Here is a 27,559-nt window from a genome sequence, read left to right as displayed (position 1 = left end):
AGATAGATAGATAGATAGATAGATAGATAGATAGATAGATAGATGACAGACAGACAGATAGACAAACTTTTTGGGGAGCAGTTTCAAGACAGGGTTTCCCTGTGTAGCCCTGGCTGTACTAGAATTCATTCTGTAGACTATCCTGTCCTCGAACTCAGAGATCAACCTGCCTCTGCTTCCTGAGTGCTGCATGAACACTACCAGTGATATAAACTTTTTAAAACATCAATTTCATCACTTAAAGAAGCAAATTGTATAGGACAAAGTTTACCCTAAAAGAAGACACAAACTGTAATGTGCTTATCAATTAACTGAGATCTAATCAGAATACAGATCTGGAATTAGTAGTTTTAAAGTGATGTAAGATTGTCCATATCCATAAGGGTCCCATGTATTACCAATGATGTTAGATTCTGGACCACATTTTGAGAAACAACAGTGAATATCATCTGCATAGTCTTTTTAAGCATACTAATGAACCCTAAAGAAGTTAGAAAAGGCCAAGTGTGGTAACTGTAATCCCAGCACTCAGGAGGCTGAGGCAAGAGGAATCCTGAGTTCAGATCAGTATGGTCTATATACTGAACCCTGTCAAAAATCAAACAAAACAAAACAAAAAAAAAAAAAAAACCAATAAAACAGAAGAGAAAAAGAAGTGATCTTCTACTATAAACTTTTTGATTTTCTCTTGCAAAAATCCACTTTGGCACCAGCAATATGTCTCAGTGGGTAGAGATGCCCAACATAAACCTGATCTGAGGTCAACTCAATTCTCAGGAACCACAGGGTAGGGAAAAAGCCAGTTCCTGCAAACTACCCTCTGACCTCCACAATCACACTGGGTATGTACAAATGCATTCATGGCGTGTGTGTGTGTGTGTGTGTGTGTGTGTGTGTGTGTGTGTGTATGCACTTTAAAAATCATTAAAAAGAAAAAAATCCAATTACACTAAATTTCACCAATATGGACACCTTCATCCAAACCTCCATCAAATAAACATTTGCAACAAAACCATCTGACAGCAGAAAACATCAATGCAGTTATGTGATAATGAACACTACTCGACATCCAAAAATCTATGTAAAAGACCATATAGGGGTTGGCTTAGGGATTAAGAGCAATGGCTGCTCTTCCAGAGGTCCTGAGTTCAATTCCCAGCAACAACATGGTGGCTCACAACCATTTATAATGAGATCTGGTGCCCTCATCTGGCCTACAGGGACACATGCAGGCAGAACACTGTATACATAATACATAATCTTAAAAAAAAAAAAATATATATATATATATATATATGGAACAGTGATTGGTATGTAAAATGGAAAAAAATTTAATAGAAAAAAAATCACTTAAAAAAATAATCTAAATGACAAAAGCCACATGATTGTTAATCACACAGATGAGATGAAGAACCAAAATCACAACTTTGGTTTTTGTTATAAAAATGGTAAAGAAACAAAGAATATAACAGAACTTCCTTAACCTCATAAAGAACAAAGACTCTAAGAGGCTGAGAGACCGGCACAGTGGTGGACAGCACCGGCTGCTGGGGATCTAGATCCCATGCCCAGCGCCCGCATACATAGTTGCTCACCATCATACATGCTGCAATCCCCAGGGGTCTGACACCCTCTTCTGACACTAGGCACACAAGTGGCACACAGGTATACATGCAGACAAAACATCCATACACATAAAATACAAATAATTAAGTCTTTTTACAAAATTATGTAGGAGCTGGAGTGATGGGTCAGTGATTAAAAACACTGTCTCTTCAAGAGAAACTGGGCTCAACTCCTAGTACCCACAAAGCGGCTCACTGACATGGGTGCTAGGAATCATACTGGGTCCTCTGGAAGAGTTGGAAGTGCTCTTAACCACTGAGCCAACACTTCAGCCCCACTGTCCTGTAAATTTTAAACTAGGGTTTTACATGGATTACTATTCCTACCTTCTAAGTATTTGGAGATTTTCTCCAATCGGACTGGCATGTGAAAGTAAAAGAGAAAATTAGACGCATAGGTATCAGTGTATGCATAATATATCAGTTGCTGAGTTCAGGAAAAAAAGTAAAATAGAGCTGAGCAGGATTGGCCACGCCTGTAATCCCACAACATGGGAAGTGAGGCAAGAAGATGGTGAGTTAGAGGCCAGCCTGGTCCAACCTTGTACACAAGACTGTGTCTTGAAAAGAAACACGATTGTCCAACCTGAGGTCAAGTCAGAAGTCTTGCCACTCTTTTTGTCTTCTACAATTTCATAAAATGGACCTATAACATGCAGCAATTCTTCAACTTTCTCAGTCATAGGCATAGTTTCAAGAATCTGTAATTAAGAGAAAGAAATACTATAAAATCACCAATTAACTTGATCTATAGTTGTACAAAATCTATTATTTCCAGTCTGTCAATCATTTCCAGATTTGAAGTTCATCAGCAGACTCTCCAAAGGGACTACAGTAATTATATAAAGTACATAAACTAAATGTTTTCAAGTATACTAAAGATGTAAATACTAAAGATCTAAAAGTATTCTTGGAGCTGGAGAGATGGCTCAGCTGTTAGTTAAAGAGAACTTGATATTCTTAAAGAGGATCCAGGTTGGGTTCCCAGCACCCACATAGTGGCTCACAACCATCTGTAACTCCACTTATGACCTCTGAGGACTCCTACATGCATGTGGTCTACATATACTCAGGCACATACACATAAAATAACTTTTGTATTTTAAAAGTATTTTCATTTGAAGACATTTTACACAGGCTTTACATGAAAAGATTATCTATATGATAATCTTTAAGTTGTACATTAAAAACTGGGGTTTATTAAAAAACAGTGGAGCTAGAATAAAATTATATCTAATTATATATTATATAACTATTTTATATATAATAAAATTTATTATATATTATATAATAAAATTAAAGAAATATATATATAAAATAAAATTAATGAAGTATCTAAGAGAACAAAAAAATAAAGCAGGAATAATAAACTCTTTGATACCTCGAAGACTATGAGACAATTCAGAAGCATCCATTTGTTTATTTTGGGTTTGGGTTTTTCATTTTTGTTTTTGTTTGGGGGGGCGGTGCAGAATCTCACTGTATACCCCTGGCTGTCCTGGAACTCCCTATGTAGACCAGGCTGGTCTTGAACTCATAGAGATCCTCCAGCCATAGCCTCCAAAGGGCTGGGATTAAAAGTGTGTTTGACCATGCCCTACTAAGACAAGGTCTTAGCACTGTAGCCCAGGCTGGCCTCAACTCCTAGCAATCCTCTTGCTCAGAGTCTAGGTTGCTGGAATTATAAGCACAAGTCACCGCTCCTAGCTCCCTTTCTTACTTTAAACTATAGCTAAACCATTATTTAACAAACTATGGATAAATATTATGTCAGTTCAACTTTATATTGAATTATAGAAATGTAGCCTGAAAATTATACACTATTTGAAGTGAAGAAAGAGGTCAGCAAGATGGCTCAGTGAGTAAAGGCACTTGCTGCCAAGCCAGACAACCTGAGGTTGTCTCAGAACACACACAGTGAAAGGAGAGAGCCCAGTCCTACAAGCTGTCCCTCTGAGTGTCACACATGCACTATCACACACACACACACACACACACACACACACACACACACACACACAAATAAGTGTAACTTTTTAAAAAGAAAAAATTATCAAGCCACAATGCCTTTTACTTCTCTCTGCTTCTGAAGGGCTCCTTTGTTTTTGTGCTACCAATACAGATAACACTAAGAGAATTAACTCTGCCCTCTGTTCTAAAGTCCACTAAATAAAAGTTGTGAAAATGGAACAAAGGGCACAACAAAGACTAGCACAGGCAATACTAATAAAAGAAACAGCAGCCGGGCGGTGGTGGCGCACGCCTTTAATCCCAGCACTCGGGAGACAGAGCCAGGCGGATCTCTGTGAGTTCGAGGCCAACCTGGACTACCAAGTGGGTCCCAGGAAAGGCGCAAAGCTACACAGAGAAACCTTGTCTCTTAAAAAAAAAAAAAAAAAAAAAAAAAAAGAAAAGAAACAGAAAAATATCATTCTGAATAATCCAAATAAAAGTTATTAAAAATCCTCGGGGATGGGGAGACTGATTCAGTTATTACAGATTTCCTTTATGTTCAAAAGCAATTTCTTTAAGATCATCAGACAAGGCTGGGCATGTAGTTAATATGCTTGGTTTGCATGCATGAAGCCATGGAAGTCTATCTCCAGCACCACATCAAACTGGGCTGTGTGGTACCTGTCCATAATTCCAGCACTCAGGAGGTAGAGGCAAGATAGCCAGGTCATCTCTGCCACATGTCAACTCTGAGGCTGCTTAAGCTACATAAGACCTTGTCTCAAAAAAAAAAAAAATGTAAATTAAATTAGAGGTGCTGGACATATAGCTCGACAGTAGAGTAGCTGATTAGCATGGGTTCAACCCCGACTACTGTCACACACGACAAAAGTAAATTCAAGCTGCTTTAAATATTTTTATTCTCTACTATGAATTATTTTCCCTACCTTTTTCATTTCCTCAACATATGCAATCATGGCTTCTTCTTTAGTCATATCACCCAATGAGCTCCAAGCATCCCTAGAAATGAAAATATAAAAGCAAAAACAAAAGACACTTGATTTTTGAAGTAGAAATGTTAGCTCATGCCTAAAGCGATTAAATAACGAAGTTATGCTAACTGTAGGAAAATGGAAACAACCAGAGAAAATCATATGAAGTGAATTAAATCGATCTCAGAAGGACAAGCATCATGTCTTCTCTCATTCATGGAGCTTAAACTTTGTACATAAAATCATGTCTGTACTGATGACATAAAGGTAAGTGAAATGAGGAGCCAGGGGACTGATGAAGACAAGGAGAAGAAAGAGGAGGGAAAAGGGACTGTAGGAGAGTCCAGAAGAATGTACATAAAGTCTATTGCATGCAACAGCCTTACATAACCTTTCATAATAATTTTTGAAAATATAAAATAAGAGAGAGGATTTTAAACATTAAGCATCCAACCTATCCACGTATGTGTAGACCACAGAAGACTATAGACTATTCATAAATATATCCTAAAGACCCTTTAAAAGTTAAGGATTTTTAAAAAATTTATTTGCATGAGTATGTTTGTAGTTATTTATGTACACTACTGTACAGGAACTCATAGTAGCCAGAAAGATTGTCAGATTCCCTGGAACAGGAGTTACAGGCAGTTGTGGGCCACCATATGGAGTTACAGGCAGTTGTGGGCCACCATATGGAGTTACAGGCAGTTGTGGGCCACCATATGGAGTTACAGGCAGTTGTGGGCCACCATATGGGTGCTGGGAACGAAACTTAGGTCCTCTGCAAAAGTAAGTACACTTAACCACTGAGCCATGTCTCCAACCCGAGATCTATCTGTTTTTAATTTTTGTGTGTATGTATGTGAGCCTGAGTGTATGCATGGGAACCATTTTCATGCAACTGCTCTGAGAGGCCAGAGGAGGGCATCAGATTCCCCTGGAACTGGAGTCAGTTGTAAGACACCCACAGTGGGTGCAAGGAACTTAACCCAAGGCCTCTGCAAGAGTACCAAGTGCTTTTAACCGCTGAGCCATCTCTCCAGCCTCAAAAAAGCTTTTATGTCATTATAAAGAATAGTAACAATAACAAATCGTTTAGAAGACTATAAGAACTGTAAAAGCCATGTTGTACATAAACAGACGTTTTGGTAAAAATTTTCCCATTAATTTAAATGTGTATGTTGTTGTTTGTTTTTGCTCTTTGGGGGGGGCCTGCCACTCACTCCTAAATAAATCACACACAGAGGCTTATTCTTACTGATAAATGCCTGGCCTTAACTTGGCTTGCTGCTTGCAAGCTTTCCTTAGCTTGAATTATCCCGTCTACCTTTTGCCTATGGGCTTTTCTCATTCTCTTACTTCTGTAAATCTTACTCTTACTCTGTGGCTTGCCATGTAGCTGGGTGACTGGCCCCTGATGTCCTCCTCCTTCTCTGGCTACTTCTTTCTTTGTATTAATTCTTTCTGCCTGCCAGCCCTACCTATCCCTTCTCCTGCCTTGCTATTGGCCGTTTAGTTCTTTATTAGACCATCAGGTGTTTTAGACAGGCAAAGTAACACAGCTTCACAGAGTTAAACAAATGCAACATAAACAAAAGTAACATACCTTAAAATAATATTCCCCAACATGTATAACTAATTTATATACTAGAAATAAAGATGAAATAGGACTGAGGATGTAGTTCAGTTGGTAAAAGTATTTGCCTAGCATACACATGGCCCTGGGTTCAATCCCTAGCATGGAATAAACTGAGTATTGTAGTTCATGCCCGTAATCTTGCCTATAACCTCAACACTGGGAAAGTAGAGAGAGCAAGCAAAAGTCCAAAGCTACATATGAGTTTTAAAATGAGACTGTCCCAAAAAATAACACAAATCCCCTCTTCATAAATTTTTTTTAAGCAGTTAACTCTGCCAAAGGTCAACTGTAGGGGAAAAAATCATTTCAATCTGTGAACCCAGTAACTTAATTATTTGAAAAACATGATGCACTAATTACCATACTCTATTGATAAAGTATAATCTAAAATTAACTTTTGTCAGCATTTTGTAAATCTGCAGCAGTAAACATATCAAACTGTTCACAAGTATTAGTCAATTCAGAAAATGGTACAGCATTTATATATTTAATGACTCATTTTAACTATAACACTAGAAACCAATATTCTACTCAAGTCTACTGGGTCAGAAGTCATCTCAGACCAAAGTTAATGTAGCATCCAAGTCATGCCTAGTTACACATTACCTTACAGTCTCAAAGCAAACAACTCACTATACAAGCAAAGGCCAATGTTTTCTTTGGCAGTTCAAAGAGTAAAAAAGTTTGGTTTTTGCTTTTTTTGAGGCACCATCTCATATAGCACAGGCTGGCCTCATACTCACTTATGTAGCCAATGATGGCCTTGAATTCTTGATCCTCCTGCCTCTATATCGGACTGCTAGAATTACTGAGTTGTACTACCAATAGCAAACTTTTTCATTTACTATGGGGGACTGATCTAGGGGTAGAGGGAGGGACCTCCACAAAAGGAAAGGGAGACTAAGTGCAAACATTTTCTCTCTGTAGAGCACCTACCTACAACACTGCTGTTTTCCTAATTGTACAAAAGTGTATTAAGGACACTTAAAGAACAAAAGTGTGAGCAATACCTAGGATGCGTTATGCACAAAACACAGAAGTAACAGCTGTACAATTAATTGATTTGAATGACAATTCTTTCTTAGCTCTATAAATGAAATTACCATTTATATCTTCCAATAGGATCCCAGAACCCAGGCCTTGAGAGTTTACAGGGTCCTTCAGTTGCCTGCTTGTAGAAGCTATAGAACTTGAGCATCATTTCATTTGTTGGCTGGAATGATCCTGTGGGAAACAAACATTAAATACAGATCACTTGGGACTATAAATCATAATGTAAAGCTGTGTATTAGCTTAGCCACACCACACTAGTAGTGGATTTCTTGTTTGGTTTGGTTTTAGTCAGATAGAGTCTAACACTGTGGCTCAGGCTTGCCTGGAACTGCTAAGTAACCCAAGCTGGCTTCAAACTCAACAGTCTTTCTGAATCAGCCTCCTGAGTGCTGAGATAAAGGCAGGAGCTATCATACCTGGGCTACATCTCTTTATAATTCAGACAATTCATTTCAACCTGAAATACATCAGGTATTAGTTGCTCTCTTTTGATTTCAAAAAGTTCTGAAAGTTTAAACTTTTAAGAACAGCATCAGTTCAATAAATAAATTAGCAACCATTTTACAAATGTAACTGAAATAACCAGTAAATATTTCATTAAAAAGAAATGTATGAAGAAATGTCTTCAAAGAAATTAATGTGTTCAAACTTAGAGGTATAAATTGAGAAATCTGTTATTATTATTATTATTATTATTATTGTTAACCAAAGTTCATACTAACTGGCTCTCCCAAAGTCCTTTGTCTAGTGAAAACTTGAAATTTGGTCAAGAAGTTGATATTTACTGTTAAAATTTTAATAATCAAAGTAAACATGCAGCTTTTTCACTTATGCTACAGTTTTCCTGTAGACTGCGCTGACCTGGAATTTACTATGCAACCCCACTGGTCATCCCATCCTGGCCTTTACCTGTAATCCTCTTGCCTCTGCTTCCCAAGTGCTGAGATTACAGATGGGTAATCTCACTTGGTATTCTGTACTCTTTACACACACACACACACACACACACACACACACACACACACACCCCTTACTTAGGTCTTACTGTATATGGGTTTTTTTTTTTCCCCTTCTTAGTGTGTGTGAGACTGTTGTGCCTGCTTGCATGTATATCTGTGTATTCTGTACCTGTCTGGTGCCCATGAAGGCTGGAAGAGGGTGTCAGATACACTGGAGATGGAGTTACAGATGGTTGTGAGTTGCCATGTGGGTGAATTAATTTATCTCCTACCAAGAAGCACAACACAATATGCATGAAAATGTTAAAAAGGGATGTTTCTGGATAGTAGGTAGGGATGCAGATTATTATTTCATTTTCCCTTTTTCTGTTAAAAAAACTCAGTGTTGTTTGTTTTGTTATATGTAAGTGTGTGTCTGCATGTGAGTGCAGGACCTGTGGGAGGCCAGGGAAACAGGATCCCCTGAATTTGTGAGCCTCCTGATGTGAGTGCTGGGAACTGAACTCAGGACCACTGGAAGAGCAACAAAGCTCTTAACTGCTCAGCCATCTCTCCATCCTAGTGCTCATTACTTTTAAAAATGGAAACTGTTATTAAGAATAATAATTATAAGGGTAGTTTAAAGATAATAGATTATATATCAGGTATAACATGAAGTAATCAAAAGCTAGTAGTTTTTTTTTTTTTTTTTTTTTTAACTAGAAATTACAACATACACAAATTGAGAACTAGTAGTTCAGGTTTGGTCAAGAGTGTATAATTAATTCCAAAATCACAGTAATAATTACCTATATAATATATGAACATTTAAGAGTATTTCTTAGACACAGTATTTCAACAAGATTGTTACTCTTTATACAGCAAAGAATAAAATAGAAAAACCACAGCTAAAATGAGTTAATGATGAAAATCTAAATTTAAAGTTTCAAAAACAGTAAAAAGGGGCAGGGCAGTGAGACAGCTCCACACATCTAAGGCACTTGTAACCAAGACATGGAAAGAGAACATTAACTTCTGTAAGCTGTCCTCTGACAAGTGTAGAGACAAGCGCGCGCGCGCGCGCGCGCGCGCGCGCGCACACACACACACACACACACACAAAATAAGTATAATAAAAAATTTTAATTAAACAACTTCATCTCATATCTTCAGTAAGCTAACAAAATTTACAAGTTTATTAGCTTAAGTAAATGGTACATATTATAGTGAATATAAGCCAAAACTGAGAACATATACTGAATATATTACATATAAGACAGCATTACTTCTGTCCAAAGATGTTCCTATGACATAGTAAGATATGTGTTTGAACTATTATCTAACAATTTATATGTCTACTAAGGTTCTATCAAACACATACTTTACATAATTCATTAACCTAGATTTGTTTATAATTTTTATTTGTGTTCCTGTGTATATACATATGCATGCCAGTACTTGTGGAGGCCAGAAGAGGCCATTGTATCCCCCAGTGCTGGAGTTATCGGTGGCATGGATGCTGAGAAACAAGCTTGAGTCCTCTGAAAAAACAGCAAGTGCTCTTAACCATTGAACCATCTCTCTAGCCACTCCTTACTTTAGGCTTTAAATAAGTATTAGGCAATAAATAGCAAAAGCTGAAAGATCTCATTGCAAAATAATTCAAAGCCAACCAAACAATTTAAAATAGGACTGGAGATAAAGCACAATGGTAGAGAACTTGCTCAGGATGATCAAGGCCCAAGGTTCAATCCCCAACATTGCCAATAAATAAATATAAATAAACAAGCAATAAATAAATAAATAAAGTATTCTAAGCCAGGCATGGTAGAGCATACCTATAATCCCAGAACTTGGGAGGCAGGAACAAGAGGATCTCCCAAATTTGAGGCCAGCCTGAGGTACATAGTAAATTTTTGTCTCAAAAACCAAAAAAAGAAAAAAACAAAAATATTTAAATATTCATTGTAGCAATGTGCTTCAGTCAATATCAATTAGCTTTCGAGACAGCACATTGAATGTTGCCTAACAGAGGTGTCTTTCTGTCTGTACTATTGATAGCTTTATGCCTGCTAAATACCTACTCTGCCACTGAGCCATGCCTGCTCCCTACCCTTTTTTGTTTGAAATGTTGAGGATTAAACCCAAGGGCTCAGGCAACCTCTATCACTGAGCTACAGCCCACCACATCTGTCACAAGGGCCATTGAACAAATTTATCTTCATTTTGCAATACTTTGGTTTGGTTTGTTGTTTTTTTTTTTTTTTTTTAACAGTAGCCCAAACTGGCTGGCCTGCAATTCATTATCTATATTTGTATGCAATCCATATATATATATACACACATATGTGTGTGTGTCTGTGTGTGTTTCTTAATAATCAGTAGAGTGTAAAATAATAAAGTAGAAAGGATCAAAAAATCAGGTCTATCTTATCAATTTTCAAAAAATTATAAAATGCATGGCTTAGAAAAGCACACCACTTGCCGGGCGTTGGTGGCGCACGCCTTTAATCCCAGCACTCGGGAGGCAGAGCCAGGCGGATCTCTGTGAGTTCGAGGCCAGCCTGGGCTACCAAGTGAGTTCCAGGAAAGGCGCAAAGCTACACAGAGAAACCCTGTCTCGAAAAACCAAAAAAAAAAAAAAAAAAAAAGAAAAGCACACCACCTCGTTGGGTAGTAGTAGTGCATGCCTTTAATCCCAGAACTCAGGAGGCACAGGCAGGTGGATCTCTGTGAGTTCAAGGCAAGCCTGATCTACAGAGTGAGTTCTAGGACAGACAGGGCTACACAGAGAAATCCTGTCTCAAAATAACAAAAAAAAAAGTGAAAAAAGTGAACATACTCCTTACATAAAACTCTTAAATTATACTTTCCTATGAATATTCTTAATTGAGCATTTTAAAATATCAATATCTAATTGAATTCCTATATTATTTCCTTTTTTGTTTTTTGAGATAGGGTCTCATTATGCAGACCAGACTGGCCTCAATCTCAGAGATCCACCTGCCTTTTCCTCTGGTGTGCTGAGATTAAAGGCGTGCACCACCACCTTGGGTTTATTAGTTCCTTCCTTCATTTAGCTGATTTGTATTTACCCTTTAGTTTTCCATGTATTCTCCTCCAATACAATGTTAAAGGTATAAAATAAAACACCATGGAGCCTAGAGCTTGCACACACACTAGGCAAGTGCTCCCTCCACTCCTGAGCCATATCTCCAGCCCTTTTGATCCTCCAAAGATCCTGGGCCACTGTTTTGGAGGGGTGTCGGAACTGAATCAGGGCTTTGTACATGGTAACCTATGCCCTACAAGCTTTCAAAACTGTACTTGAAGAATTTTTCTTGAAATGAACTATGCTGACTATTCATTACTTAGCCAAAAGATGATAAATGAAACAAGAGAAGACATTAAATACTATAGTAATATAACAATGCTATGTTTGACTTGGCCTACAAATCTAGCACACACGGTAACAATGCTTAAGATAATTTTTAATCTAATTTATTATGAAATGTAAATCATAATGCAAACGGATATAAATTTAAAAAGTAAAAGTCTCCCTTCCCAAGCCTCTCTACTTAGAACAGAGAAAAATAAAATAAAATTTAGTGATGGAAAAAACTTCCTTAACACTGTCCAGACAAAATTACAAAACTTTTGCAAATGTTAACAGAATACATACCCAGACTTTTTTTTAACATACCAAATACACAGTTATTAAGTGAGAAGGCTTGTTTTCAACGATATACCCTACTTATAATCTGGATAATACGTTCGCCTTTGGCCTCAAAGATCATGGGTTAATTAACTCACACTCAAGACCATCCTTTCAATTACATTCCTTTTAACGACTGAATGGGAGGAGGACGCTAAATAAGGAAGACCAGAACCAGTTGAGAGGCTTTAACGGGGAGCCCAGTGCACGTACCATTTTTCGGCAAACTCTGGATCACCTTCACCGCCGCCTCAAACCTGGTTTCATACACCGATCTCGTGTCCGCCATCTCCAGCTGCCAGCTCCGGCCCCGGTCCCAAGGTCTGTCCGCGGGAATCAGACAGCAGCAGCAGCACCAGCTTTCCCAAGAGCCTGCATGAAACTGAACACCGAGCGCAGCCGCGGATTATGATAGCCCGAAGTGAGGAGGCCGGGAGAAGCAGCTGGTCGATTCCCCTTTGCCCAGTCCAGTCAAGGCCACACCGACCAAAGTGGCCTGTTCCTTCCTCCTTCGTGGGGCGTGACTACGAGTACATCCCAGCCAACAAAAACAGCAAAACAACTCACCGAGAGGAAGAGCATCTCTAGCAGCAGGCCTTGGGGATTGCGCCGCCGCCGGTAACAGCGGACCCTTTCTCCCACCCGGATGATGCTGGCCGACCAGCCACACCCCCCATTCCGGAGCAGTCGTTCAGTCGGGGGGCACCCTCCCCGCAGCCCCGCCCCGGAGTCACCGGAGGACCCACTAGCTGCCGCCTGCCGCCGCCGTGCAGCAAACCCCACCCACCCGCTTCGCCGCGGTGACGCGCGCGGACGGAACGTTCGCGGAGGAGAGGAAAGAGGCCGCCGGGCGCCTCGGCGGGAGTCGCTCTGCGGAGGACCCTGGGCTTGTTTATGTTCCGGCTGGGAAGACCGAGGCTGGTGACGCGCGAGGATTCTACACCTGGTCCCAAAGGTGCCCCCTGGATACCGCTAGTGTTTTAAAAAAAAAAAAAAAACAGTCCGCGGTCCTCACACCTGGCCCCTCTCGGGTTAAACTCTGGAAGGTACTGAGTCATGAAAAGTTCGCTTCAAAACCTCTTTTTTTGCCACTTCACCTCTGTGACCTAGGGCCAGTCGCTCGGCCTCTCCTGCGGATTTACACCGCGCTAAAGGGGAGAACGGGGGATTAAGCACAAGGATGGAAGTGCTGCTTAGCCTCGGCCCACCAGACTGCGACAGCCTTCACCGCCTCCGCCAAGGGCGGCGGGGGAGCGAGCAAAGATGAGCGGAGGTCGCCTGCTGCTCAACTCCTCTGCGCCCCACTCTTCACGCCCCGGAGTCAGGCACAGCCCACCTCCTGCCGGGCCGGAGGCTAGGGGTGGAGAGGCGCGCGCGCGGAGCACAATCCCCGCGTCGTCGGCACTGGGAAAGCTCGCAGGGGCGTGGGGTCCTGTGGCCCGGAAATCTCAAGGACGCCCTATTGGGCGCGTCATTTTTGTCGGTTTAGGATGGGTTGGGAGGGTTACTCGCACAATCTAGTTGCGAACCGTAAGTCAGCTCTTCCCTTGGAGCCGCGGTGTCGGCATTTACCTTGGTATAGCCAAATGACTGGCAAGGCCTGTCCGGTTATGTCTCGACGCCTGCCCCTCACCTAGCCCCGCGGGCTTATGGGAACTGTAGTCCCCCGGCGCTTCCGGACACCTTCCTCTGTGGGCTGGCGTCATTCCCTCCTGTTCCGGTTCTGTCTCTCAGTGTAACCCACCCTCCCTGTATCTGGCGGAAGTTCCTTTCTTCCGGGTTGCGTGTGTTGAGTCTCTGAAGTACGTCCTGAGCTTTGAGCAAAAAGGAATCTCGGTAGTTTTTTTTGACAGCGGGTTCACCTCGGTGTTGCGGGCAGTGTCACCTGAAGAGTTCCCTCGGAACTCATGCGCCCTGTACTCAAAGGTGACCGGGTGTTACTTAGCCTGGAAAAAACTCAAGACTTACTGATTAATCAGAAAATAAAAGGCGCTGGAGGAGAGTAAGCGCAGGCATCGGAAGAAAACCGCTCGCAAGTGCCACACCACCTACATATGTGTGATATTTGGCAAGCATATGTTTTTCAAAAGCACTGTAGGGTGTTTATAAATGAGGAAATGTTAGTTGACTTGCCCAAGGTTCTAAAATTTAGTTAAGTCAGTAAGATAAGTATCAATCAAATCCATAAAACCTGCTATAAATTAGACTTTTCCTAATCATGCGAAAGGAAGACACAACTTTTCTAACTTTCTCAAGATGAGAAGGCTTTGTGTGTTTAATTTGTTTTGCCTCACCTCTTTTCTTGGACTGAGGTGTTTCTACTCAGTTATGCATATTCATAAAAAGGGTTTGGGTGTTTATTTTTAATACTTCATCTTGACAACTGTTAATTAGGCTTATGTAATAAGCTACCCTGCTGGTTGTGTTGATCTTTAGATAACTTCATGTTTGCCAATGATTGCACTGAATTTTATTGTATGGTTGTATGAATTTCCAGTTATAGAATAGTATAAGGATAAAGAAAATTGAGGTTATTTGGGTAAAAGATTTTTGAAGTAGGTTTTTTTTTTTTTTTTTTTTTTTTTGCCAAGAAGTAGAAGCAAGCTAAGTGTCAACCAATAAATGGACTTCTTTTTAATGTGGTGTATATACAAGGAAAACTGGTGAGCCTTAAGAAAAATGAAGTCCTCCCATTCTTTGTTTTTTGTTACATTTAGTTGTGTGTATGCAGGGTGAGTCATGCATAGCACAAAAGTGCAGGTCAGGACAACCTGCAGAATCAGTTCTCTCTTTCCACCATGGAAATTCTGGGGATTGAATTCAGGTGGTCAGGCTTGGCAGCAAATATTCTGACCCACTAAGCCACTTTCTGACCCTCTTTGGTAGTCACAAATCCTATTATTCCTGACAGTATGAATGGAACTGGTGATTATGATAAATCAAGCACATGAAAACAAGAGTTGTATGATCTCATGTGTGAAGTAAAAAAGAAAAAAAAAAAAAGGTTGATCTTAGAGGTTGAAAGTAGTTTTGGGGCATACCACCCTAGAGGCACCAGATCTGGTCCAATCTCAGAAGCTAAACAAGGTTAGGGCTGCTGTACTGGCTAATTTTATGTCAACTTGACTGACACAACCTAGAGTCATCTGAGAGAAGGGGGGATCCCAATTGAGAAAATGCCTCTGTGAGATCGGGCTGTTGGCAAGCCTGTAGAGCATGTTCTTAATAAGTGATTGACATGGGAGGGCCCAGCCCATTGTGGCTGGTGCTGTCCCTGGGCTGGATTCTATGAGCAAGCAGGCTGAGCAAGCTATGATGAGCAAGCCAGTAAGCAACCCCTCCATGGCCTTGGCAAGGCCTGACTTCCCTCCAAGATGAACAGTGCTATGGAAGTATAAGCCAAATAGACCCTTTTCTCCCCAGGCTGTTCGATCATGGTATTTCATTTTAACAGTTGTAACCTAAACTGACACAGCTGCCTATGACTTACTTGAGAGAAGTTGAAAATACAATAATTACCAGAGGTGGGATAAGAAGTAGAGAAGCCTGAAGTTTGACTCATGGCACTAAGTTATAGGTAGATAAGAGTAAGAAGCTCTCGTGTGATATTATACAGTGGAATAACTATAGATAATTATGTATGGTATATTCAGAAAACTAGAAGAAAGTGTGAAGTTTTTACCACAAAGAAATAATTCAAGGTCCTAGAGAGATAACTCAGTGGTTAAGAGCACTGGCTGTTCAAGAAGACCCAGGTTCAATTCCCAACACTCGTGGTAGCTCATAATGTCTGTAACTCCGGTTCCACAGGATCTGACACCCTTTTACTGCTTCCTTAGGTACCAGGTACACACGTGGTGCACAGACATACATGCAGCCAAAACAGTAGTACACATTAATAGGTTTTCCGTATTGCGCTAATAGGTTTCTCTGCTGACACAGTAAGCCAAGCCAAGCCAAACTGAAAAAGTAAAAGAGCAGTTTCATTTGAGTAAAGCAACTCCCAGGTGAGGTCTCCAGCCCCAGAGATTGAGGCAGGAGAAGTCATGCGCCCGAACTAAAGCAGGGAGGTTATAGAACCTGTAGGAGAGGGGGTGATGACGTGTCTGCCACAAGCTGGGTTTGTGCCCAAGTATGGTCAAAAACTGACGGCTTTAGGTTGGGTCTTAGGCTGCTGGCAACTTCAGGGGAGGAGCTGCCACAGCCTCCAAGAATGCAGAACTGAGCTTTTTGGTGCCTTTTCTTTGTTCGAGGTTCTCTGAGAGGGCAGGGTTTAGGAGAGAGAGAGAGAGATAGGGCTTCTCAGACCATGCAGGAGTGAGCTGGAGGTTCCAACCAAACACATGTTAAAAAATAATTTTTAGGGCTGGAGAGATGGCTCAGAGGTTAAGAGCACTGCTTGCTCTTCCAAAGGTCCTGAGTTCAATTCCCAGCAACCACATGGTGGCTCACAACCATCTGTAATGAGATCTGGTGCCCTCTTCTGGCTTTCAGGGATATGTGCAGACAGAACACTGTATACATAATAAATAAATAAATCTTTAAAAAAAATAATAATAATTTTTAAAAATATTTAAATGCATTTTAATTGGTTTAAGAGATAGATTATTTAACCTGATTTAAAGATTATATACATCTCTGTAAAAATCATGTAGCATCATATAGACATGTACATTTTTAACATTCATTAAAGAGGTTAATTTATTTTTGAAAAATAATGAGTTGGGGAGCCAGTGAAATGGTTCAGTGCGTAAAAGTGCTTGTCACCAACCTGACATTCTGAGTTCATTTCCCAGGACCCACATGGTAGAAGTCAAGAACTGACTCCTGAAACTGAGGCAGGAAAGTCACACTCTAACTGAGGAGTTCCAACTAGCCTTGACAAATTAGTGAGATTCTTATCTAAAAAGAGAAAGAGAGATGAACCAGGCATGGTGACGCATGCCTTTAGTCCCAGCACTCAAGAGAGGCAGTCAGATCTCTGCGAGTTCAAGGCCACCCTAGTCTACATAGTGAGTTCTAGTACAGCCATGTAGACAGACCCTGTCTCAAAAAGGAAAAAAAAAAAAGGAAAGAAGGAAGGAAGGAAGGAAGGAAGGAAGGAAGGAAGGAAGGAAGGAAGGTGGAAAAGAAAAGAAGGGTCTACAGCAGTGGTTCTCAACTTATGGGTCAAGACTTCTTTGGGGGTTGCATATCAGATATCCTACATATCAGATATTTACATTATGATTCATAACAGTAGCAAAATTACAGTTATGAAGTAGCAACAAAAATAATTTTATGGTTGGGGGTCACCACAACACGAGGAACTGTATTAAAGGGTCAAAGCATTAGGAAGCTTGAAAACCACTGATCTAGAGAAATGTCTGTTGTAGAATATTATTTTAAGATGTGTTACATTTGTTTATGCTGTGGAACATTTGTTTAATGATGCAAAGATGTGTTGCATTCCTTTATGTTGCATTTGTTTAACTCTGTGAAGCTGTGTTACTGTGCCTGTCTAAAACACCTGATGGTCTAATAGTTGAATGGTCAACAGCAGGGCAGGAGAAAAGATAGGCAAGGCTGGCAGGCAGAGAGAATAAATAGAAGGAGAAATCTGGGAGGAGGGAGAAGAAAGAGCAAGAGAACAAGGAGAGGAGGATGCTAGGGACCAAACACAGCCACACATCCACCCATGGAGTAAGAGTGAAAGTGAGATACACAGAAGTAAGAAAAGGAAAAAGCCCAGAGACAAAAAGTAGAAGTGATAATTAAGAAAAGCTGGCAAGAAACAAGGCACACTAAGGCTGGGCATTTATAAGTAATAATAAGACTCTGTGTATAATTTATTTGGGAGCTGGGTGGCGGGCCCCCAAAAAGAGCAAAAACAACCAACAACAAATGTCTCAGTAGCTAAGAGCACTTGTTGCTCTTACAGAGGACACAGATTTGGTTTCTAGCACCCACATGGTGGTTAACAACCTCTAATAACTCCAGTTCTTGGGAATTCAATATCCTCTTCTGATATCCTCATACCAGACACTCATGTGGTGCATATACATTGAAGATAAAACATACTCATAAAATAGGATAAAGAAATCTGCTCTTTTAAAAAGGGTTTTGTTTGTTTGTTTGTTTGTTTGGGGCTAGAGAGCTCACTCAGCAGTCAAGTGTAGTGGGTAGCCATTCCAACTTTGACCTGGAAGTTCCAACCCCCATTGAGGCTTCGGTAATGGTCACGCCTACAAGGCGGGGCTGAGAGAGGAGGCTGAAGACCCGAGATCCGGCACTGGCTCTCTTAGTTCCTGGACCCTGGATGCTGGAGCTAGACCGAGCAGAGTTCTCCAGAAAACACCGCCAGACTGTGCCACACCTTTCCCAGACCCTGTAGCCTATCCCTTCACTTGTAAGTTACCCCAAAAATAAACCTCCCTTTTAACTACGTGGAGTGGCCTTAATAGTTTTAGTCAAGAACATGTATTGCTCTTCTGTAGGATCAAAGTTTGATTCCTGGAGCCCATATTGTGTGGCCCATTGCCACCTGTAACTCCAGATCCAGGAGGTAAGACTCCTTTGTCCTCCACAGGCACCTGCACACACATGCACATAGTCACACAACAGACAGACAGACAGACAGATATACACACACACACACACACACACACACAGATATTGAAAATCAATTTTAAAAAGGAAAAAGTAATGTCTATATTTATATTGATTTAAAGTGTTAAGTCCTGCTGTAATATATTCATGGATGTGATAGATTGAATCAGTTCCCAAAATGCCTTCTAATCATATGGATCTATAATTATAACTGAAAATGTGATCCCATGAGATACTGTTTAATGTCTTTAAGTATTTTCAGTATATGACCTAATGTGAAATATTTTTGATCATGTATTGCTATTGATGTTTTATTTTAAAATATATCTGCTTTTGCATATGATCATAAGAAATATAAAATGATATATCCATACATCTTAAGAAGCATAAATGAATAAAGATTAAGTTTTAAAGGATTATTTTAGGTGTTCCTTCATTTACAAATACTTCCTAAACTCCTACTATGTTTGAATGTAGTTGGGAGTGCATCTCAGTGGCAGAGTTCTTCCCCCACATGTCTGAGACCATCCCTGGAATTGGCTTTTGTTCTGCCAGAAATAAACAAAATCAATTAATCTCAAGGAACTCATAGTTTAGTGTGACAAACAAGACAGATAAGATAATTAAAACAATGTAGTAGTCTTAAAAATAGAAAGATAGCCGGGCGGTGGTGGCGCACGCCTTTAATCCCAGCACTCGGGAGGCAGAGCCAGGCGGATCTCTGTGAGTTCGAGGCCAGCCTGGTCTACAGAGTGAGTTCCAGGAAAGGCACAAAACTACACAGAGAAACCCTGTCTCGAAAAACCTAAAAAAAAAAAAAAAAAAAATAGAAACATATATAAAAAATATTGATGGATGTGTAAAAACAGCTGTATATGTTCACCAAAAACCTGTGTGTAAAAGTATTCAGAATGCCCAATGTGATGGTGCGTGTCAGTAATACCAGTACATGGAAAAGAAGCTGAGTCAGGAGGATTGCTACAAGTTCTAGACCAGCTTGTTCTACATAGTTCCAGGCCAGCCTGAGTTACCATATGAGACACTGTCGAAAGAACATTATTTGACAATATCCTATGGTGTTTAATGTTGACTGTCAATTTGACAGTATCTGAAATCTTCTAAGAGGAAGCCTCTGGCCCTGTCTGTGAGCAGTCATCCAGATTAGACTAGCTGAGGTAAGAAGCAAAGGAGAAGAGGGGTGGAGAGAAGCCTCAGCAGTGTAGTGTGTGTTCTGCTCTTCCAGAGAACCTGAGTTCGATTCCCAGCACCTATGTCAGGTGGCACACGACTGCTTATAACTCCAACACCAGGAGATTAAACACCTCTAGCCTCTATGGGCACCCACACTCATGCACATACCCACACACAGACACGTATACGTAATTAAAAGTGAAATAAGTTAATTTTTTAAAAAGAAAGGAAGCTCAGCACCCACATTTATCACTCTGTTTCTTGACTGTGGATGCAATGTGACCATTTCCTGTTTGTTTTCTTTTAATTATTTCTTTTATTTTTGAGATTTTAATATAATTATATCATTTCTTCCTTCCCTTTCCACCCTCTTCACACTCTCATATACCCCTCCTTGCTTTCTTTCAAATTCATGGCCTCTTTTCCCGCCTTCTTTCAATGCTGCCATACATCCCATACACTCCCCGCCAGGATGGACTGTGTCTCCTAGAACTCTAAGCCAAAGTAAATCCTTCCTTCTCTCAATTGCTTTTGTCTGATATTTTGTTACAGTACCAACACAAGTAACCAATAGCCCAGACTTGGAAACAACTCTGTTACCATCAGCAATGGAATAAATAAATATTAGCTACTAAAGAGCAATGAGACCAAAGGAACTGAAACTATTAAATATCTCATAATCTCAGTCATAAAGTGGGGGGGGGAGCCTGAATTCCGAAGGAAAAATATTATATAATTCAATATAGAAAGTGTTTCAATAATTGTATTAGAATTGTATTAGAATTGAAGCAGGAAGCCAGGCATGGTGACACATCATATTGAGAAGTGGTGGCGAGGATCCTGGACTTTATGAACTACTGAACTGTACTTTTTGAAAGTGTTATGTTTCAATTAAATTTATATGGAGGGCTAATGAGATGGCTCATTAGGTTAACCACTTGCCATGCAGGTGTGAGGGTCTGAGTTGGAATCATCAGAATTCAGGTAAAGCTGGCTGTGGTTGTGCACATCTGTAATCCCAGCACACTTACTAGTAGATGGGAAGTGGCGTCAGGACACTATCTGGAAGCTTCCAGACTAGATGGCCTTGCATATGCAGCAGAAAAACAGCAAAGAGACCCTGTCTCAAACAAGTTAGAAGATGAAAGCCAATACCTAAGGTTGTGATCTGACCTCCACATTTATTCTGTGGGCGAGTATGCCCACATTCACATAAATGTGCAAACTCACGCATAATTTTTACAGTAAGTTTATGTTGAATGCTTTTTGGTAAAGGTGTTATGGAAGCAAGAAAACTTGATTAAAGATATATATTGAAACGGTACACAGTTGAAGCTACATTTGAGCGGGCTTTTCAAGAATGAGAAGGTATTTACATGCAGAAATTACGGGAAGAAGAACCATTCTAAGAAGACAAGGGAACTACAAAAGCTCCTAAACCTGAGAAACAGAAAGTGTGCTCCTGTGATAGGTGGTATGGACCGCATGGCGACCATTGCTGCTTGACAAAGCTCCAGCGTCTCAACATTGCAGACCACACTTCTCCAGCACCTTTTAACTTTTATTTTTAATGATTCTCACTATTAGTGCCAATCCTGTTAATATTCTGATCTGCCCCTTGAAATCCCATCCCTTGGCACTGCCCTGTGTCTTGACATAAGAACCTCATTCTAAGGAAAAACTCCTCCCCTTCCTCTCTCTCTTCTGCTTTTCCTCCCACAAGCTGTGCACCCTTGACCTCTCTCTCCCTCTCTTTTTTCTCTTTCTCTCTTTCCTGTCTCTCTCTTCATCTCTCTATTATAATAAACTCTCCACATGGATACAGCATCTGGGTTGGGAATTACTGGCCACCACTGCCCACAGGCATGCATCTGCCCAGCCAACCACTGCATCTGCCCAGCATGTTTCCCTGCACTCACAGGATATCCTCAGGGGTCCTCCCACCCGAAAGTGATTCATAACATTGGCGCCCAACATTACCAGGCAGTCCCACTGCTTTCTCCTGCCCAATGGCAGTCTGAGGAGCTGTGGGATCCCATGCCACCTGCCATTTTCATGCTGGATCACCGCCAGGGACTCTTCACCGCTACTGGATCTTTAAGATTCCTCCCTTCCCTTCTGGCCATTTTCCCACAAGTGTGGATTCATCTCGTTTAGCTTGCTGGTGCCATGTGTCTCTCGGGCTCTAAGCCCCTAGGCTCCCATCCCTTGTGACAGCATATGGAGAAGGCCTGTGCCCTCTCAGTTCCACGGCTCATAGCATTTGTGACAACGGTCCATTGGCTATCTGGCACCGTTATTATTGGCCCTCACTGACCCTCTGGGACACTGGAGGTCAGTCTGCTGGACCTTAAACCTCATTGTGGAAAAACACACCTATGCCCCCCACCCCCACCCCCACTGACCCTTAGCTTGGGTTCATTCCCCTGCAGCTGCTGGCACCATGCCGCAGCCCAGGGTGGGCCCTCTCTCCTGCCAGGCTGCTCTACTACTTCTCCATCTTTCTTTCACAAAGTCTATTTCCTATGTTCAAATGGAAATGTATGATTGATATGGCCATCTATATTTCTTTCTGACTGACTTTTAAATACTTCAATTTATCTGTTCCTTATCTGCTCAGTTTATTTTGGGGGAAAAAAACACATACATGAACACGTGGTCAGGTGCCATATTTGATAGGGGAGATCATGTGATCAGGCAGCACCATCTTAAATAAGGACAATCATGTGATCAAGGCGCCATCTTAAATAAGGGCAACCACATGGTCTAGCCGCCATCTTGGCTAAGGTCAAAACAGGTAGGTCATATGAACTCACCACCATTTTTACCAAGGGCATCATGGGCAGGGCCTGGAGATGTATGTACTCCCCTCTGGGGCATCAGCAGAACCACATGCAGGTAGTATCATTATATTAAGATTTTAAAATTTCATGTCTTGGGCTGGAGAGATGGCTCAGTGGTTAAGAATTCTGACTGCTCTTCCAAAGGTCCTGAGTTCAGTTTTCAGCAACAGCATGGTGGCTCACAACCACCTGTAATGAGATCTGGTGCCCTCTTCTGTCCTGCAGGGACACATGCAGGCAGAATACTGTATACATAATAAATCTTTAAAAAATTCATATCTTAACATTAATACAATTCTGATACACTTTGGGTCACAAGCTCAGGATTTTAAATTTTTCTTGTCTACTCATTATCTGCTTTTCCATGATTTGGATTTCAGTACTGATTGATAATACTAATTTATAAAAAACTTTTATTTTTTCCTCCCTTGTCTATTCCTAAGGATGGTATTTTTTCTCCCTCCTGGTCTTGGGACTCCTGCTCTTCTCAATTACTAAAACAATGGACCAAAAGACTCCAAATAAATTCATGAATTTTAACTCCCATCTCTAGTCTATATCTCAGCAGGCTGGCAGACACATCAGAGCAGCAGTGTGGGCCACAACCTGCACTGCTTTCCCTGCTACAAATGTCAGCACAGATTCTTGTCTGTGTGATATGGACCAGCCCAACCAAACGTAATTGTTCCCTGCCTCTACAGCCAGGTCAGATGACCACATGCCTGGGTTCCCTCCTTACCTTTAACTAGCCAGAGTTCTCCTGACCACCTGCGCCCTGTTTTAGTTTGGAGCAGCTATGGAGAATATGCCGCCCTGTGCTCCCTGTTCCCAGGACAGGCTACAGGGCTAGGTTAGGGATGGAGACCCTAATTTGGCATGCCATTCCCCCCAGGCTCCTGGAACACCACTGCTGCAACCTGCCTCCTCAGCTCCCTCAAGGAACGTTCCTGAGATCTGCCATGTGTGACTCCCGGTTCCCCCCTCCCCACTTTGCCCCTTGTCAGCTTGAAGTAGCCTCAAGAATTCAGTGCTCTTGTTCCCCTACTTGCTCCCATAACTCACCTCTTTTTATAATAATCAAAATGGAGGAATGTTAACATTCTGATCTACCCCCTTGAAATCCCATCCCTTGCCACTGCCCTGTGTCCTGATGTAAAAGCCTCATTCTAAGGAAAAACTCCCCCCTTCCCCTCTCTCTCTTCTACTTTTCCTCCCACAAAGTGCTCATCCTCTCCTTCCCTCTCTCTGTCTCTGTCTCTCTCTGTCCTCTCTTTCTCATCTCTCTCTTTCTTATCTTTCTTTTCATCTCTCTATTATAATAAACTCTCCACATGGATGCAGCATCTGGGTTGTGAATAACTGGCTGCAGCTGCAGCCATGCCCACGTGGCGTGCATCTGCCCAGCATGTTTCCCTGCACACACAGGATACCCTCCAGGATCCCTCCCACCCCATGCAATAATTCATAACATTTCCCTTTGGGAAATTTTGTATAGGCTTTGGTAAAGGATGAAAATGTGTACAAGGTAGCCTCTTTAAACAAAATAATTCTTTGGGAAAAAAATCCCTGCCACCATGGAACTAGGAAGTTCATTGTGCCTTCCTAGTTACACCAAGAATAGGAAAGTTAGAGGTTTACTAGACACATCTGATCCCAAGGATGAAATGCCTACAATTCAGATCCCAGATCTAAGGCCATTAGGAGCAAGAGTTCAGTTGATAAATACAGAGAAATCAGAATGGTATGGTATATTGGGAAAATAGTAAGACATTAGGACTTCCCCTTTGGGGAGCATTATGAAGGGAACAGGCCCATATAGTAAGACTGAGAAAGTATCCCCAGAAGTCCTTTTTCCAAGGTCGGACATTTGGATAAGAGTCTCCTCCGTTCCCTTGGGAGCTTGAGGAAAGTTCTTGCTTGACAAAGCAGTCATTTGTCTTATCTCTAGGAAGAGGAACTTGTGGTCCTTTCATTAACATATGGCTGGTACCTATTGTCAAGGTTAAGGCTTGCTGTTGAATAATCCTCTTTTACACTGTAAAGATTTGTCACTCAAATTGCTTTAATAAAATGAAATTATAGGCAGGACAACCAAACTAGGAGAATGATGGGAAGGAGAAGGGCAGAGTCAGAGGAGCTGCCAAGGAAGTAGGATGTGTAGAAAATGAAATAACAGGCCTTGAGCCACATGGCAAAGCACAGATAAGAAATATGGGTTAATTTAGATGTAAGAGGTAGTAACAAGCCTGAGCTATTGGCCAAGCAATTTATAAATAATATTAAGTCTCCAAGTCAGTTATTTGGGAAGCAGTTGCCAGTTATTTAGGACAGGAAAGCTCTGCCTACAGAGGCTAGCTTCCTCAATCCCTATCAAGCCACAACCCAGCTCACATGCCCCTTTCCTCCCATTTAATCCCGTGTGCAATAAAAGGTGTAGTCTTTTTTCAATTAAACTCTCTGGCAGCTGACCTAATTCACCCTCAGATCGTATCTGTCCTCTCCTACCACTTCCCACCCCCCAACTCCACACATCTCCTTTGGGATCTGAACCACCCCTCACCCCCCCACCTCCCCCCCACTCTCACCCCTCCCACCCCCACCAAAGCAGGTCACTGGCAGATAGGACCATAGATATGGGAGGTGAGACAAAGCATGAGATAAAAAGCTGAGGCAGGTTAAAAAATCACATACATCACACCTTAAAATGCTAGTTTCAGGGCACGGAGAGACAGCTCAGTGGTTAAGATCACTTGCTGGTCTTGCAGAAGGATCTAGGATCTGTTCCCAGCATTCACATTGAGCAACACACAACCACCTGTACCTCCAGTTTCAGGGAATTCCACATCCTCTTTTGCTCCCACAGACACTGAGTGCACATGGCACATATACAAACACACACACACACACACACACACACACACACACATATATACATATATATGTAAATGAATATACATATATATGTAAATGAATATTTAAGCAGTTTCTAGCCAGGTGTAATAGGATACCTACTACAGCGCTACAGCTCGAAAGCAGGAGTTTGAGTTGACCCAGGGCAACAACATCACATCTCAAAACAAAACAGCCATTTCCCAAAATTCAACAATGAAAAAATCAGTTTCCAAAATGGAAAAGACTTTGGTAAGTAATTCTACAAAGGGCCAATAATCTTGAAAAGTGCTCAATAGCCTTAATTATTAGGGAAATGCAAGTCAACACAACATCCACTGAATCTTGTCCACTATCACATCTGCTTTCCTAGTACTCATATCACCACACCTGGCCACCAGAAACTTTTAGGCACATCTTTGGTTTTGATTTTTTTTTCTTTTAAACAACATTAATTGTGAATATTACCTGTTTCTATGCTTCAAAATGATTTGTTCTAGAACTTTCTTCTTGTGTTGTGTATATGAAACAATAGTTACAGCAAAACCCTGTTTCTCTTTACATTTTACTCTTATTCCTATTTCACCATTATTATTATTATTATTAATTATATTGTAATTATTATTGTTGTTGTGCAACCCAGACTGGTCTTGAACTTAAGATCCTCCTGCCTCAGATTCCTGAGTGCTGGGATTCAGTTGTTGTCTATAAAGTTCAGCTAAAGAAATACTACATGGATTGTCATTTGTTCTTAAAAAAAAATTTTTTTTTTAAATTCTGGGTACTGACCCCAGGACCTTGTATATGGATACAAAGCCTATGCTCTTCCATCTCTATACATCCAGCTGATCACCTTAGAACATCTTACTGTGATTTGTTCAATTTTATCAGAGTTCACTTAAGGAAAGGGAAATTGCACTTAAGAAAAGGGAAACTTCACACAGTAAAGGATTTATAAAAACAAAACAAAACATTGAAAAGGTTGGCAGGAGAAAGTTAGGGACTTGTGTGGGACTAGTTCCCAGTTTAATGAATGAGGTACTTGTTAGTGCTATCCAGGTCAACTGCCACAGAAACTGCTTTGATTGTTAAAGATTTCAATAGTATCTTATTAAGTTGAGAAAGAGAGGTGAAGGAGGGTGTATTGATTGAGCAGATTCCAAAATTAACGAGACTAAGTCATCCAAACCATGTTGCAAATATTTCAGCTCCTGGAAGAGAAGTGAAACAGCAGAATATTTCACTCACAGACTCTATTATTCTGCATAGACACAATGTACATCGCATTTCTAGCCCCTTGATAATTTTTCATTGCTTCTTCTTTTTTTCTTTCCTTTTCTTTTCTTTTTTGGTTTTTTGAGACAGGGTTTCAATGTGTAGTTTTGGTGCCTGTCCTGGATCTCGCTCTGTAGACCAGGCTGGCCTCGAACTCACAGAGATCCGCCTGGCTCTGCCTCCCCAGTGCTGGGATTAAAGGTATGCACCACTGCCCCCGGCTCATTGCTTCTTGATTATAGCTTTTTCCACACTAAACTACCTTTGCTGTGGCTTAGCATAAGATCTCTCTTGATAAGATCTTAGATAAGATCTCAAGAGAGATCTTATGCTATACAAACTGGAGATTGATCTATAATAGCCATACTTTTGGTTTTAAATGGATGAGTTTATTATGTATATAGCAAGTCATAGTAAAAGAATAAAGAGCGAGAGGGAAGAGACTAAAACACCAGTTTTGTACTTAAAACAAGCCCTGAAAATTGACTGAGAAAACCCTGTTGGAGTTCCCAAGAGAGAGAAAAGACCTGGGCAGTATCCCCTCAAGTGAGCTTTTGGAGTGAAAGAATAAATAGCAGACAGATGACATCATCGAGGCAGGGGTTTACAAACACCCAGCCAGAACTGACTGGGGAAGATGAGGTAGTCAGTTGAGTTCTCAGCTGAGCTTTCTCTCCACGGATGAGCTTCCCATGGGTGAACCCCCTTCCCTTTTGGACGGTAGGCATGTTTCTGTCATGGGATGAACGACAATCTGTTTAAAACAGTTTACCTTCTGACTGTCCTCAAGCACACAGTATTCTTACTCTCGGGCTGTTTTGTTGCTCTCCCCTCCCGCCACAGCTCCTCTCCAGACAA

The 27,559-nt window shown here is 41.1% G+C and overlaps 1 protein-coding gene across 2 annotated transcripts in view; it reads right to left on the bottom strand.

Moving 5' to 3' along the window:
* The window catches only part of Acbd5 (acyl-CoA binding domain containing 5), a 35,894-nt gene extending 22,274 nt beyond the window's left edge, over window positions 1-13,620 (bottom strand). Inside the window, exons 1-5 of one of the 2 annotated variants that reach the window (XM_059263690.1) lie at window positions 13,488-13,620; window positions 12,129-12,297; window positions 7,313-7,433; window positions 4,526-4,598; window positions 2,212-2,326 (exon numbers count right to left, since the gene is read on the bottom strand). In XM_059263690.1, coding sequence (XP_059119673.1) covers window positions 2,212-2,326; window positions 4,526-4,598; window positions 7,313-7,433; window positions 12,129-12,204 — 385 coding nt within the window. In that variant the 5' untranslated portion in view covers window positions 12,205-12,297; window positions 13,488-13,620. Of the gene's footprint in view, window positions 1-2,211; window positions 2,327-4,525; window positions 4,599-7,312; window positions 7,434-12,128; window positions 12,298-12,482; window positions 12,671-13,487 lie in introns of those variants that run through there. The other variant, XM_059263689.1, reaches the window with a different exon arrangement.
* Between the last annotated feature and the right edge of the window lie 13,939 nt (window positions 13,621-27,559).

Source organism: Peromyscus eremicus, chromosome 5, assembly GCF_949786415.1.
Source record: "Peromyscus eremicus chromosome 5, PerEre_H2_v1, whole genome shotgun sequence".
Classification (NCBI taxonomy): Eukaryota; Metazoa; Chordata; class Mammalia; order Rodentia; family Cricetidae; genus Peromyscus; species Peromyscus eremicus.
Note: the sequence above shows the minus strand (reverse complement) of the source record. Positions and strands in the feature narration are given on the sequence as shown.